General features: G+C 46.8%; 1 protein-coding gene across 1 annotated transcript in view; it reads right to left on the bottom strand.

Annotated features, from left to right (window-relative positions):
- Positions 1-15,202, bottom strand: part of C3 (complement C3) — a 35,392-nt gene that overhangs the window by 7,433 nt on the left and 12,757 nt on the right. Inside the window, exons 20-29 of the mRNA XM_059062669.2 lie at positions 10,520-10,662; positions 10,215-10,427; positions 8,734-8,800; positions 8,551-8,637; positions 7,624-7,827; positions 7,045-7,120; positions 6,613-6,772; positions 5,506-5,604; positions 2,574-2,730; positions 707-870 (exon numbers count right to left, since the gene is read on the bottom strand). Coding sequence (XP_058918652.1) covers positions 707-870; positions 2,574-2,730; positions 5,506-5,604; positions 6,613-6,772; positions 7,045-7,120; positions 7,624-7,827; positions 8,551-8,637; positions 8,734-8,800; positions 10,215-10,427; positions 10,520-10,662 — 1,370 coding nt within the window. The remainder of the gene's footprint in view (positions 1-706; positions 871-2,573; positions 2,731-5,505; positions 5,605-6,612; positions 6,773-7,044; positions 7,121-7,623; positions 7,828-8,550; positions 8,638-8,733; positions 8,801-10,214; positions 10,428-10,519; positions 10,663-15,202) is intronic.

Below are 15,202 nucleotides of genomic sequence, written 5' to 3'. Positions count from 1 at the left end.
TTGGAATCTGGGAGCACTAAGCATCTGATCTAGAACCCAAACTTGACACTGAGAATGTGAGTGAGAGCCCATCAGAAAGAAAAAGGGTTAAACTGGAATCTGAGGTTGCTGGAGTTTGAGGTTACTGAACCCATGGTCTAGAACCCATTAGGGACTAGAATAACTGAGAACCTGGTCTAAAACTCACAGTAAGATGTGGTAACACTGAGAGCTTGACGGAACTGAGAACATGGCCTAGAGCCCACCAGTGGGAGATAAAGGCTTGGATAATGGCCTAGAATCATTAAGAACCTGGTCTAGAACCCACCATTGAGACAGGGTAACATTGGGGGCCTGGTGAAACAAACATGATCTAGAACCCACCAGTGAGACAGGATAAGATGGGAACGTGGTGGAAATGGGAACATGGTCTAGAACCCACCGGGGGAGAGAGAGGCTCACACCTGAACCTGGGCCCTGAGAACATGATCTAGACACCAGGATGGAAAAGGAGGCTCAGAACACAGCTTGGGGCATCCAGAATGTAGTCTAGAATCCATAGATGGGTTTGCAATTAAAAAAAAAAAGATTTCTCAACTTCATGCCAATCATCCTGGCTCATGGGACAGAAGCACTGCCTCTCTTGGTCTCAGTGTCATCTCCGGAAAGCTAATGGGAGGCCATAGGAGGTTGGGATGCAGGTGCCTGGGGGTGTGGGGCTACTTGCCTGCGTGGAGCCGTAACCACCTCCGTAGTATCTCTGCTCATTGAGCCAGCGCACAACAGGAGGCACAGAGTCAAAGTCTCTGAGCACCAGCAGGGCCAAGAGGGCATAGGATGTGGCTTCCACGTTGTAGAGCTTCTGGCCAGGCTCCTCCCAGCGGTTCCTTTCTGCAGGGAGAACCCCCACCCCATAATGCTCACTGCTCTGTCCAGCCTGTAAATAGCTCAGAGAAAGCTCAGAAAAAAGACTCATACTAGACCTCTTGGTGTTCAGGTGTCCTGGCCCACATTCAAGGCCCTCAATCTGCTGGCTCCTGCCTCATTCTCTTCTCTCATTAACCTTCACTTCTCCATTTGAATTCTGAACGGCAGCCCCGCTGCAGGAGATTCCCTAAACTTGCCATGTTCATTCTTACCTCTGAGCCTTGGCATATTCTTTTCCTTTGACTTGGAGCACCTTTTCTCCATCTACTCCTGGTTAGTTCTTACCCACCCTATACAATTCAGCTTCAATGGCACCCCAAGACTGGGTGAGGCCCTTCTTCCTCCCGTCTCTCAAAGCATCCTGTGCTTCTCCCATCCCAGCACTATGATGCTCTATAGTAATCTATTAACTCATTTCTTTCTTCAGCTGGAGTGTGAGGCCATAATGGCAGGAGCTGTGCTGTATTCACTGTGGTGTCCCAAGTGCCTTAGAAAGTAACAATGGCAGAGACTGTCACTAAGAACCATACCCTCCTCTTCCTGGGTACACAGTTGGACTACATCTCCCAGATGCCTTTGCAGGTAGGTATGGCCACATGACTGAGCTCTGGCCAATGGAATGTGCACAGCAATGATGGGGCCCCTTCCATGTCTTGTCCACCTCCCTTGCACAGTCTTCCTACTTCCCCTTCAGCTTGCATGGGATGTGTTCTGAGGCCCCAGAGTGGCAGAGCCTGGAAAAGCTAGAGGCCTGGATCCCTGCATCACTGTATGGAGGAGAGCTGTTCACCAACAACAAACTATTGTTGTGTTAAGCCACTTTGGTATACATTACATTATGTTACTTGAGACACGTTATTATCAGTGAGTGCAAACATGATACAGTGTCATCACTGTGCTGAATTCCCTATGGCATTATCTTATCGGATCCTAATTACCCTTGAGATGATGATAATATTATTAACAATATTAAAGGCAACAATGCTATCAGTGACAGAGCTCTTACCGTATGCTAGACCCTTTTCTACTTGCATTATTCATTTAATCTTTACAACCACCCTATGACATAGGTATCTTTTTAAGATGAGGAAACTAAGGTCCAGAGAGGCTAAGCAACTTGTACAAACAAGGTCAGACAGTGAGAAAGTGGCAGAGTGGGATTTCAATTTAGATCTGTCTGATGTCAGAGCCCATGTTCTTTTTTTTTTTTGCGGTATGCCTGTCTCTCACTGCTGTGGCCTCTCCCGTTGCGGAGCACAGGCTCCGGACGCGCAGGCTCAGCAGCCATGGCTCACGGGCCCGGCCGCTCCGCGGCACGTGGGATCTTCCCGGACCGGGGCACGAACCCGCGTCCCCTGCATCGGCAGGCGGACTCTCAACCACTGCGCCACCAGGGAAGCCCCCAGAGCCCATGTTCTTAATGACACCTCACTGCTGTGTCATAGCAAGTGCTCAACACACAACATTCAACATTGTTGAACGAATTGTGCAATGAACCTTCTTGTGTGGCTTACATTGAGAACTTTTCACACCACAGAATCATCCATCCCAGCTCATCTTGGAACTGTCCATCCCAGTGCAGCTTGGAGCCATGCATCCCAGCTCGAGAGGGCCACCCTCACACCCCAGCCACGCATCCCTCTTTACCCCTCCAGGCTGCCCCTCACCTGTGGCTGTGTTCAGAAATTTGTTGAGGAGGGCATTCTCCAGCTTGCCCAACAGAGCCAGGGCGTAGCCAGCAATGGCCACGGTATATGGTCTTTGCAACTCTATGTAGTGGTCTTCAAGGAAGTCTCCTGCCTTAGTGATGCTGCCCTCCAGGCTCTATGAGAAAGAGGATCGGGTACTCTGGTCAGGTGGGCGTTTCTGCCACAGAGAACTGGTAAGGATCATAAAGGCATCACTTCCTGGGCACCAGGTGGTTTCTGCCCTTGGGACCTATCTGTCTTGGATCTGTCTATTTTCGAGGGTTTCCCATTGTGAGCTGTTTTGTTGCTGAGTACCTACTCTGTGCTGGGGTGGGGGGGGTGGGGGAGTCTATATACCCTGTGGTGTGCTAGTAAATGTTTAACAACCAGCTCTCCAGTGGAGGCACGGGATTGGGGGGTGGGTGGAGGCGTTGCTAGTTTATAGATTGCCAATTACTGTGGTGTAAAAACTTCCACGATGGTCAATTTCAAGCTACTAATGTGATGTCCCTGAACATGGAGCGGGGAAGAGATGTCCCCCAAAGGCACTCGTGACCTAGTATGAGGCAGATTCAGCACACCAAGGGAACACCTCTTATCCAATCATTATCATCATCATATGTCCCAGTCATATATCCGCTCATTTAATCTCATAAAATCTATGAGACAGGTATTATTTTCATCATTATCCTACTGTGCAGATAAAAATACTGTGACCCAGAAAGATGGGGATCGGGGGAAGACATGATTTGAAGTGTTTGCCGATTTCCACTGTGTCAATACTATCGTGGCTGACTTCAACCTAGCAATGTGGCATCACTGAATGTAGATTTGGGAAGAGATGGGCAGTAATACAACATCATATAATATTTCCACCATACAGATACAATAGACATAAATAACCTCAAGAGAATAATGATAAAAGGTAGCAAAATATTTAGGAAGTGATACGTTTTAAGTGTTTAATGTTTGCAGTTTAACTGTAAGTTTATTTAATTTAATTGTTAACAATGATTGTGTTTAACCACCAGCTTGCAGCCCTGTAAATTTAACAACTGGCTTCCACAAGCCCGGCAGCATCCTGTTGATTTAAATGCCAGCAGTCTAGTTCCACAGCCTATGCCATACTTCATGCTGTGTTGTAGAAGAAACAATCCTTTTGCCTGCCCAGCTATCCCTCCTATATCTTTCCTTGACTGTTGTAAGAATACCTCCTCCCTTTCATTCACATGGCCACAGTGGAAGCAGCCATATTTGCCCACGAAGACCTACTTCCTGGCCTCAGCTGATTGGTCCAGGGGTGAATCCCTGACCCAAGCTGAGCCAATCAGAATCCTTCACTGGGAACCTGAGCTCTAGCCTTGGTCTGACTACTTTGCCAAGGAAGACAGCCATGTTCTGCCAGTCAGGCTGGATGGCAAGGGAAAAGTTGAATTATTGGGCAAGAAGGGAATGAAAGACATGTGAGAACATGAAGAACAAAGCATCCTGGCAGAGTCCCTGAGGCTATTTTCATTTTTTTTTTTTTTTAATTGGCTGCACAGGCATGTGGGATCTTAGTTCTCCAACCAGGGATCGGACCTTAACCACTGGACTACCAAGGAAGTCCCTATTTTCATCTTTGAATTCGATAAATTCTTAGATCCCTAAAATAAATTTCCCATCTATTTTTGTACAATCTAGGTCACACGTATGATAACTAGGACACATGTGTGACATCTAGGACAACTCAGAGAGTCCTAAAAAAAAAGCAAAGATTATTATACCCATTTTACAGGTGCACACACTGAGGCCCAGCAAGGGGAAGTGCCTGAGAGTCAGGATTTGAGGTCAGTTCTGTCTGACCCCACAGTTCTAGTGCTCTTTTCTGCTATAATTTCTCTCAAATCTTCAAGGTTGGAACCAGGAAGGCCTGGGTCCCTCTTGGGCATAAAAGGTAACAGACCCCTCCCCTCCACCTCTTTTCTGGGGTTCTGAGGAGGGAGAAACAGCTGGCTGAAGGGGAGATCCTGAGGTTCCCCACTAGCGTAACTAAAAGTCAAATAAGCCAATCTCAAAGCCCCAGGGCAAAGCAGAAGGAGTGATTACAGATTCTCAGGAGCCTGTCTAAGCTTCTCTGCTTCAGAACCAAAACTAGAGGAAAAGGGGATAGCAATGAGCCAGGATTTTTTTTTTTTTTTTTTTTTTTTTTTTTTTTTTTGTGGTACGTGGGCCTCTCACTGTCGTGGTCTCTCCCGTTGCGGAGCACAGGCTCCGGACGCGCAGGCTCAGCGGCCATGGCTCACGGGCCCAGCCGCTCCGCGGCATGTGGGATCCTCCCGGACCGGGGCAGAAACCCATGTCCCCTGCATCGGCAGGCAGATTCTCAACCACTGAGCCACCAGGGAAGCCCGAGCCAACATTTTTAATGCTTTTCCTTTTGGGGTCATGGACCCCTTTAAAAATCTCCTGAAAGATCCCTCAGACTAAGGTAATAATCTTGAGGATTCCTCCCCCACTCCCCTTTTAGCTCTGTGTCCTGAGTTTTCTTTAGGGAAGCAGCAAGGATACAGATGTAGGAGTGTTGTGGAAAGCCAGCTGAAGGGGCTTTTGTTGAAATTGGCTACAACTCTCTGACAATGGTAAAGCAGGCAGAAAGGACCCGATCTTTATTTCTCCGTGCCTCAGTTTTCTCTTCTGTAAACTGGGGATAAAAAGAGTAGCCTACCTCTTGGGCTGTTACAAGGATTACAGGACTTAAACTTGTCACACTCTTAGATGAGTTATCTTAGTTAGATACTCTTATGGCTGCTGTGGTGGTTGTTACCGCACTGGGAGGACTGGAAATGGCCCGAAAGCAACACCTCACCTTCCCAGGTGGATGTGTCCTGGGTGGGGGAGAGGAAGAAGGGAGAGAGCGGGGGACACTTACGTTGACCTGTGCCTCGCAAATATCTTTAGCCTCCTGCAGCGCGATGAGAACAAACGCCGTGAGGGACACGTCTTTCTCCTCGGGGTTCTTGAAGCCACCCTAGAGGAGAAGCAGGAAACAAGGATAGGGTCACCAGTGTGTTCCCACATCCCAACCAACCCCCCTGTAGGATCAGCCGGTCAAGGCAGTGCTGGGTCTCTTCCCAGTTTCTCCCCAGGAGGGTCAAGCTCTTTGGTATTCATTCATTCATTCTGCAAACGTTGCTGATGCTGTGGTTGAGATGTTGGATGAAAACCAGACTCCAGCCCCAGCCCTCGTGGAACTCCCCATCTGGTAGGGGAGACAGATAGGAACCAACCAGCTCATCAACAAATATATAATTACAAACTGATGAGCGCTGCACAGGAGAAGTGGCTGTGGCATTGAGAATGGACAGTGGGAGTGTGACTCAGTCATGGAAAAGTGTCCCTGAGGGATGATAGCTGGAACCACAATCTGAACAGTGAGTAGGAGTAAACTCTCAAAGAGGGCAGGGGTTAGCATGCCAGGCAGCAGGAACAGCATGTGCAAAGGCCCTGTGTCTGTACAGAGCAAGGCTCCCAGCAGTACAGATGGAGTGTGGAAAGAAGGAGGTAAGGCTATGAGGCTGGAAGCCTGAAAGGTCAGGCTAAGGCATCAATTCTCCAACTTAAGCACACCTGGTGGGGGTGGTGGGGGGAGGGTGTTAAAACTCAGATTCCTAGGCGTTGCCCCTAAATTTTCTGATCCAGTGCATCTGGAGTCCAGCCGGAGAATTTCTGACATTTTGCATTTCTAACAAGTTTGCAGGTAGTGTTGATGCTGCTGGCCTGGGCACCGCACTTTTAGGACCACAGCTCTGAGTTCTGTGTTCAAGAGCAACGGGGAGCCAGGGGAACTTCGTTTTGCACCAGATCCTGCAGGTCTCTGGTTTTTGCAAGGGAGGAATGACACTTTCAGTTCCCCCATTTCCCTGTTCCCACACACAGTGAATTGGGCAGTGGGTGGAGGGCGGAATCTTCCTCCAGTCCATCCTGTGATGCTCAGGTGCCCCTCTCCCCCAGCCTGCCCCGAATCTCTGCCTCTTACAATCATTTCTTGGTGTATCACTGGCCCATCCTCCTGGAAGACTCCATCAGGCTTCTGCTTCTCCAGGATCAGCCATTTGACGGCCCCACAGAGGACCTGGGAGTCAATGGCGATGAGGTTGGAGGCCAATCCGAAGACCTTGACCACGTAGGCTGTCAGCCTGGTGGGTGGGTACAGAGCATGAGCCAATTATCTCTGGGGTCTGGAGACTGGCACCCCAGCCAACCAATGAGCAGAGAGAGGCAGGGCCTAGCCTGGTTGGCCCAGGTTCCCTTCCCAAAGCTCAGGGGCCCAGCATTGCATGCAGGTTACACAGCGGGCTGGTACCCTGACTCTGGGTGGCGACCCGTCTAGACCACCCCAGACTGGGATCAAGGCCCTGCTCAGGGAGGTGCAAGGCTGAGGATGAGCAAGCTGATCATGGAGACTCACCAGGTGCTGGGTGGCCGTTTCAGGAAGGCAGCGTAAGCTGAGTTGGGTTGTCTGAAGGCCAGCTGCTGGGTGTACCCTGCAGGGAGGAGAGAAGTGTCACCAGAGTCTGAGTGGAGGGGGAGGCTGGGGTGGGTAGGCCAGGGAAGGGAGGGGCTTAGAAAGAGGATAAAGATTCTGTGAGGGGCGCAGCGACAGGGGTCCAGAGAGGAAGGGTGGGGTTTGGGGAAGGGGGCGGGCGTATGGGAGGGAGGGGAGCTTAAAGCGGAGAGGGACTCAGAGAAGGTGGGAGGATCAGAGAGAAGAAGGGGAAGGAGTTCTCGGAGGAGAAGAGGGGATTCAGAGAGAGGAGGGTTCTCAAAATTGGTTCTCAGGGGCAAGCGGGCCTCAGCGGGGGAGGGAGCTCAGAGAGGGGCTCAGAGAGGGGTGAGGGGACGCTCTCAGAGGAGCGGGGGCCTCGAGATGGGCGGGGTCTCAGGGGTGGAGGGGGCTCAGAGGGGCGGGGTCTCAGAGGTGGAGGGGGCTCAGAGGGGCGGGGTCTCGGGGGTGGAGGGGGCTCAGAGGGGCGGGTGGGGCGCACACCCCTCTTGATGAGCTCCAAGGCTTCATTCCGCTTCTCCAGGCCGAACTTCTCCCACTGCTCCGTGCTGTCCAGGTAGTGCACCGCGATGACCGTGGGCGTCATGCTGATCATGTTCTGCTCCCCACAGCCCGAGGGGGTTTGGATGAGGTGCTTCAGCCGCTCCCCGTCGATGGCGTCCTCTGTCATCTGGGCCACTGGGGTCCCTGCAGCCGGGCGTGAGGATGGCACTCAAGTCTGGGGCTGCCCCCAGCATTTCCAGGCTCTGACCAGCCAGGGCCCAAGGGGTCAGGGACAGCTGGGAGCACGTCAGTGATGGAAATGATGCACGGCTCAGTGGCTAGAGGGGGCTCTGCATTTGTGGCTGGTGGGAGTGGGCTTCTGCTTCACAGGGGAACTCCGGTCCCTGGGTCCTCTGGTTACACCAGTGGTAAAATAATTCCAGGAACAGCAACCATGAATACTTTTATCATGCTTAACGCTATTTGCTAGGCTCGGTTCTAATACCATACAGTATCTCATTTAATCCTCCCAACAACCCTTAGATATCGATACTATTATTCGCCTCTATCACAGATGAGGAAACCAAGGGTCTCCTCCCAAAACCTCACAGCTCTCAAGCTGCAAGGTGCCTTTCCAGCTCCGTCTTTTCCCTTCTTGCCCCAGTTTTCTCCCTCCGCGGCCATTAAATCCAGAATTTCTGCTCTTGAACTATACTGCTTCTTTATCAGCAAAAACTATTTGCTGAACTAAGTACTGCCTGGAGCCTTCTATCAAGCAGATTAAGGAGGGGTTCTAGCTGAAGAGGAGGCGGGAGACACAGTGGTTAAATACTCCTGGGATTAGATGGAACTGGGCTCCCTTCTCAGGAGTCATGCGCCCCCAACACCATTCTGGGTCCCCTGGGATTGGGGCCAAGGGCATCTCACCTTGAATGAGGATCTTGGTCTCTGACTCCGTGTCTGGGACTTGGTCACTGAGATCGGCAGCTTTGATTTCCTCCCGCTGCACTCCCTCTGCCGGGTGCATGGGAGACACCGATGGCACCAGTCCACTCCCACCCCACCCTGCATCACCACTGAGGCCTCACCCCCTCTGCCTCGCTGACTCACTTTGGCCCAGATGTTCTGGATCCAGTGTGCGAACGGCCACAGTTTTGTTGACTCTCATTCCTTCTGGCTGGACAGTGTTAGGGGTAGGGGGAGTTGTGTGAATAAAAGGGCAGACAGACAGACAGTCAGCAGGGCACTGTTCTTGGGATGACTGTAGCATAAGACATGATGGCCTCTACCTGACCTTAGCTGTCTGACTGGAAGTCAGTTTATTTAACCTGTCTGTGCCTCAGCTTCCTTCCTTATAAGGAGGCAATATAAACATCTACCTCATACCCACTGTTGTGCAAATTAATAATAAAATTATAAATTGCTAAAGAAATAACAAGACCTTTAGAAATCTTCCTATGTGCCTAGAAGATTGCTTTCCTGGGCTTAATTCACGTAATCTTCACAACAACCCACTGCAGTGGGTACTGCTATTATCAGTGCCATTTTAAAGATGGGGGAACTGGGGTACAGACAGGTGAAGTAACTTGCCCAAGGTCACCCAGCGAGTAGAACAGAATTTGGGCTTGAACTTGGTAGTCTGGCTCCAGAGTCTGTTTTTAACCCAAATGCCTCTCAATGGGCTAAATAAAATAAAAATAAAAATCTAAAAGTAAAACAAATAATATAAAAGTAAAACAAAAATTTTAAATAAATAAATAAGAATAAATAATAAAGAAAAAATAGATTAAAAGAATGTACATAAGTACTAACACAGTGCCTGACACATAAGTGCTCAATTAAAATAGGGGCTATCTTAATTAGAATCAAAGGCCCAATGTGAGCTGTCATGTGTCTACAGAGAAACCTCTTTATTTTATTTATTTATTTATTTGGCTGCACCGTGCGGCTTATGAGATCTTAGTTCCCTAACCAGGGATCGAACCCAGGGCCACAGCAGTGAAAACGCCAAGTTCCAATCACTGGACTAACAGGGAACTCCCACCAAGATTTTTAAAGTCAAAAGAAAACTCCTATGCTGGGGCTTCCCTGGTGGCGCAGTGGTTGAGAATCCGCCTGCCGATGCAGGAGACACGGGTTCGTGCCCTGGTCCGGGAAGATCCCACATGCCGCGGAGCAACTAAGCCCGTGAGCCATGGCTGCTGGGCCTGTGCGTCCGGAGCCTGTGCTCCGCAACGAGAGAGGCCACAACAGTGAGAGGCCCGCATACCGCAAAAAACAAAACAAAACAAAACAAAACAAAAAAACTCCTATGCTGAAATGTGTTACAAAATGTCATATTTGATATTAAAATATATTTTAATGAAAAAAAATATTATTGATCTTTGTTGGAGCTTTCGGGTGCCCCCTACAATTGTGTGCCCAAGGAGAATACCTCACTTGCCTCTCCCTAATCCCGGCCCTGCTTCCAAACCTCCAGGACTCCTGAATTTCCTAACGTTGGCCTTGGGTCTCTAACCTGGGTTGACAGCACAGGGAGAACAGGAGCCTTTCCCGAAGGACAAGGGGCAGCGTGTACCCCAAGGACTCACCACGACCTTCAGGGTCTTCTTGACACCATCACTGATGAAACGGTTGTAGACAGCAGCCTTGACCTCCACCTCATGGAGGCCGACCTTCAGGGGCACAATGACATAAGGCACAGGCACCGAGGACTTGGGTGGGATGATTAGAGTCTGCTGGTGGTGCTTCTTGGCAGTTGCCAGGCTACAGAAGTCTGGATTGTAGAGCAATTGCACCCTCACCTGCCAGGGAGAGAGAGTATCAAGTCAGGGGAATGTGCCACAGACCCTCTTCTCCAAGCCCCCACCATGCTTCCATTACACCAGGGGCCCACCTTGAGCTCCTCCGCCTCCCGGTAGTTGTAGAGGACAGCTCGGATCTCCACCTGCTCATTGCGCACAACAGAGTAGGGTAGACGCAGGTCAATGAAGAAATCCTGCATCACTGTGACCTCATAGGGGTCAGCCACACAGATCCCTGCCCGGGTGGAAACAGAACACGAAGTGTCAGGGGTGGGGCGGGGGGGGCGGGCAAGGTGGACTAGATCCAAGTTCAGGTCCAAGTTCTTGCCCCTACCAATGTCTCAGTGCTTACGTCTGACCACTGGAGCTGTCCCAAGGTCAGCCTGTCTTTGCAGAAGCCCATAGACGAACCATCATTAATGGTGATAACATACTCATAGATAGATGTGTAGGAGGGAAGAAGGCAAGCATAAATGAAGGGTCTATATGTACGATCTCCAAAATGGTAGCCCAAGTGGTCACTGGGCACTTGAAATGTGGCTAGCTCGAGTGAGAACTGGAGTCCTACTTTTATTTCCTTTTAATTAACTGAGATTTAAACTTAAAAACCAATGCTCATTGTGAATGTAATAAAAACCACTGAATTGTACACTTTCAAATGGTGACTTTCATGTTATGTGAATTACATCTCAATTTTAGAAAGGATGCTTGATTCAGTGATTGGAAAACTTTTAAAGTTTTTAGTTTAAGTATGTTTAGAACAACTTGGATAGGCCAATCTACCTTTTCAACTGTAAATTTTATGGATCCCAAAATACAGATCAGAGTATTTTCAATGAAAAGCTAGCATCCTAATTTAGATGCACTCTCAGTATAAAATACATGGCAGATTTCGAAGGCTTAGTACAAACAAAAATAAAATACATGATTAAAAATTTTGAGATATTAATAGGTTATTTTTAAATATTAATAGATTTGCTATTGTAACATGATTAGTGTGGTAGTGGTTTTGCAAATTTTTACAAAATGTTGAAATAATAATATTTTGGATATATTTGGATTAAATAAAATGTATTATTAAGATTGATTTAAACTACTCCTTTTTTTGTGGGGCTACCAGAAAATTTTAAATGACATACACAGCTTGCATTATATTTCTAATGGACAGCGCTGATCTACATTGTAAAATTTAATGAAAGGACACCTCAACTAAAATTGGAGAAGGGAAGGCCTGTAGAGGGAGCTCTGATTCCCTACCACTCACTTCAGTTATCCCAAACAGGAAGATGTTATCCCAAACAGGAAGATGTCAACAGATCCCAACAGCAAGAAGCTTCAATTACAGACCCCAACTGTAAGAGATGTTTGCACTCCCACACAGAAAGTGCAATTAACTTACTACAGCAGGAGGAAGGAAGATTTTCTTCCTGCCCGGCAACAAGCCCAGCCAATGAAAACACTGCAGCTCAGCCAATCCCAGCCAATGAAAACACTGCAGCTCAGCCAATAAGAAGCTGTCTTACCTGAACTGTAACTTTCCTCCAATGAGGAAATTTTTCTCTTGCTGATGACTTGCTTGCCCTACCCTTCATTCTATAAAAACCTTTCATTTTGTACAACTCCTCCATCTCTCTGCTTGCCAGATAAGATGCTGCCCAGCTCATGAATTGTTTAACAAACCCAATTAGATCTTCAAATTTACTCAGTTGAATTTTGTGATACAACAGTTACCAGATTAAATGTAAGCAAAGAGTTGATGCAAGTGAAATTTGTGAAAACATTATCACATTAATAATAATGTTACACCAAGAAATCTATTAAGATTGGAGGGAATTCCCTGGCGGTCCAGTGGTTAGGACTCTGCTCTCACTGCTGAGGGCCAATCCCTGACTGGACCAGGGTTCAATCCCTGGTTGGGGAACTAAGATTCCATAAGCCACGCAGCACCGCCAAAAAAGAAAAAAAAAAAAAAGACCTGATAATTTTTCGTATTCTTCAATGGCAGAAAAAATAATAATCAGAGGCTTGAACAAAATCCTTATTTACCAATCTATAGTCATTTACTCATCACCCTCGGGGGGTCTGCTATAGTCACTGGTTTAATTTACCATTTCTTACCTACTATTTACATTTTTAAACTCAAATTTAATTTACTACAGTGCATGAGAACCCAGGTTCTTGTGCTATAAACAGGAGGTTACCTCAAGGAAAACAAAACGTTTTTGTTAAATACTGGTTGGCTTGTGCTGCCCGCAGGAAGCTAGAACACTCTCTCTTTGTTTAAAAAAAGGAGTTAAACAAGAATTAGAGACAAGGTGAAGACATCCTTGCACTAGACTTAGCTTTTCTCCTTGAATGAGATGGAAGGAAGAATGGAAAGAGAACCAAAAAAAGAATGAGTTCTGATATACGATTCCTGTCACTTCAAGGCAGTGAAACAATTATTCTGTGTGATACTGCGGCAGTGGCTACAAGTCATGATGTATTTATTCAAACCCATAGAATGTACAACACCAAGAGTGAATTCTAATGCCAACTATGGACTTCAGTTCATAATAATGTATCAGTATTGGCCCATCCATTATAATAAACGTACCACACTAATGCAAGATGTTAACAATAGGGGAATCTGGGGGAGAGAGGGGTACATGGCACCTCTGTATACTTTTTGCTCAATTGTTTCTGAAAACCTAATACATTTTTTTAAATCTCTTAGTTAAAAAGAAATGAGGGACTTCGCTGGTGGTCCAGTGGTTAAGAACCCTCCTTCCAATGCAGGGGACATGAGTTCAATCCCTGGGATTGAACTGGGAACTAAGATCCCACGTGCCACAGGGCAACTAAGCTCGTGACCCGCAACTACTGAGCATAAAAGCCACAACTAGAGAGCCCACGTGCTCTGGAGCCAGTACACCACAATTAGAGAGAAGCCCTCACACCAAAACGAAGAGCCCGCGCTGCAGCTAAGACCCCACACAGCCAAAAAGTAAATAAATAAATAAATATTTTTTTAAAAAGAAATGACTATGCCGGAAACTAACACAACACTGTAAATCAACTATACTTCAATTAAAAAAAAAAAAAAGAAAGAAAGAGAGACATGACTTCTGATGCCTGCTTTGTGTCATTTAAGGAAGCGTCTATGCATCTCCGAAAGGCATTTACTTTGATCCCTAAAGTATGTTCGACTCCAATAATAAAAATAATAGCTCACACTCATTGAACAATTTACAATGTGTCAGGTACTATTGTCACTATTATAAAATCCCAACACTTTGAATAGGTACTATTTCTATTGTGCCCATTTTATGGATGAGCACAGAGAGGCTGGGTAACTTGACGAAGGCCACACAGCTGCCCAGAGGAGGACCTGGGATTTGGACACAGGCACTTGGGTTTGGGAAGCTCCCTGCTTTTAACCTTACTGACTCTTTAATTCCTAATACCTCACAAGTCTAAAAATTTCAAGTTCTATGGGTTATCATGCTACAGTCTTTATTCTGAAGTTTGGATTCCTGAAAGTTTCATTCACTTGTGATCCTGGGCAAGTCACCTTCTTTCCCTGGCTGCAGTGTTCTCATTTGTAGGAGAATCATAGTACCAACCTTATAGGGTAGTTGTGAGCATTAAATGAGATAATATGTAGAGAGTTAATGATGTTGAAAAGATATCACAGGCAAGATCTAAAAACCACGGGGATTCTGCCCCCCCCCCCCCTTGGGGACATTTGGTAATATCTGGGGACGTTTTGGATGTCACAACTAGGGAGATGGGTTGCTACTGGAATCTAGCAGGTAGAAGCCATGGAGATACCCAACATCTTATATTGCACAGGGCAGACCCCTGCCACAAAGAATGACCCAGCCCAGAATGACATCAGTGATGAGACTGAGAAATGCTGGTGCAGGGAAGAACTCTTCCAACATTCATGTCCTTACAAATCTCCTGGGGATCATGTAATAAAATGCACATTCTGACTGAGCAGGTCAGGAGTGACTAAGATTCTGAATGTCTAACAAACTCCCTGGTAAAGCTACTTTACCAGATTGCAGTTGGTCCAGGGAATAGGCTTTGAGGGGCAAGGGTCTGACTGTGGTTTTCAACTTTCTTTTTTTTCAAGCTGCAGGAACTTTTTTTTAGGTAAAGGGAACCTCACACAGAATCTCGATATATGGAAATGTACAACAGGCAAATATGAAGATGCTCTGATTTGAAACAGGGATGGGGGCCCCAAACTAGAACTGTGCTGAGTGGCTTTGGAGTCTCAGGCAGAAGGAAAACTGTGTATATGATTTCATCTGCCATCATCACTTGTTCAAGAGAAATTAGCAGAAAATTGCAGTTCCTTCCGTTAGAGGCAAGATAGGCAAAGAAGCAGATTTTGAAAATCTTGAAGCCAGGAGATTAAATTGATAATAAAGTATAATTTATGATAAATTACAACTAAACAAACTTATACTAGAGTATATTAAATTCTGAGTTTGGTGTAAATAAAATACACTTAATGTTGTGAGTTTTAATACACCTATTTTTAAAATGTTTTAGTGTTTTCAATAGTTTTTCAAGTACTTTAACGCTCTGGAAAAAAATTTACCTTTAAAATATACATAAAACATGCATATGGGACACATCTTTCCTTTTACCTCAAACTCCATTATGGCTCGGCACGGTGCTGGTTTACATTTAAAATTTGGATATTTTGGACATGGGTTTTTTTGCATTCATTTTGATTTTTGTCCAAAAAAAACCTATTGCATGAAAATATGATTTATCTT

Source organism: Kogia breviceps, chromosome 4, assembly GCF_026419965.1.
Source record: "Kogia breviceps isolate mKogBre1 chromosome 4, mKogBre1 haplotype 1, whole genome shotgun sequence".
NCBI lineage: Eukaryota > Metazoa > Chordata > Mammalia > Artiodactyla > Physeteridae > Kogia > Kogia breviceps.
This window is presented reverse-complemented; position numbering and strand designations above follow the sequence as displayed.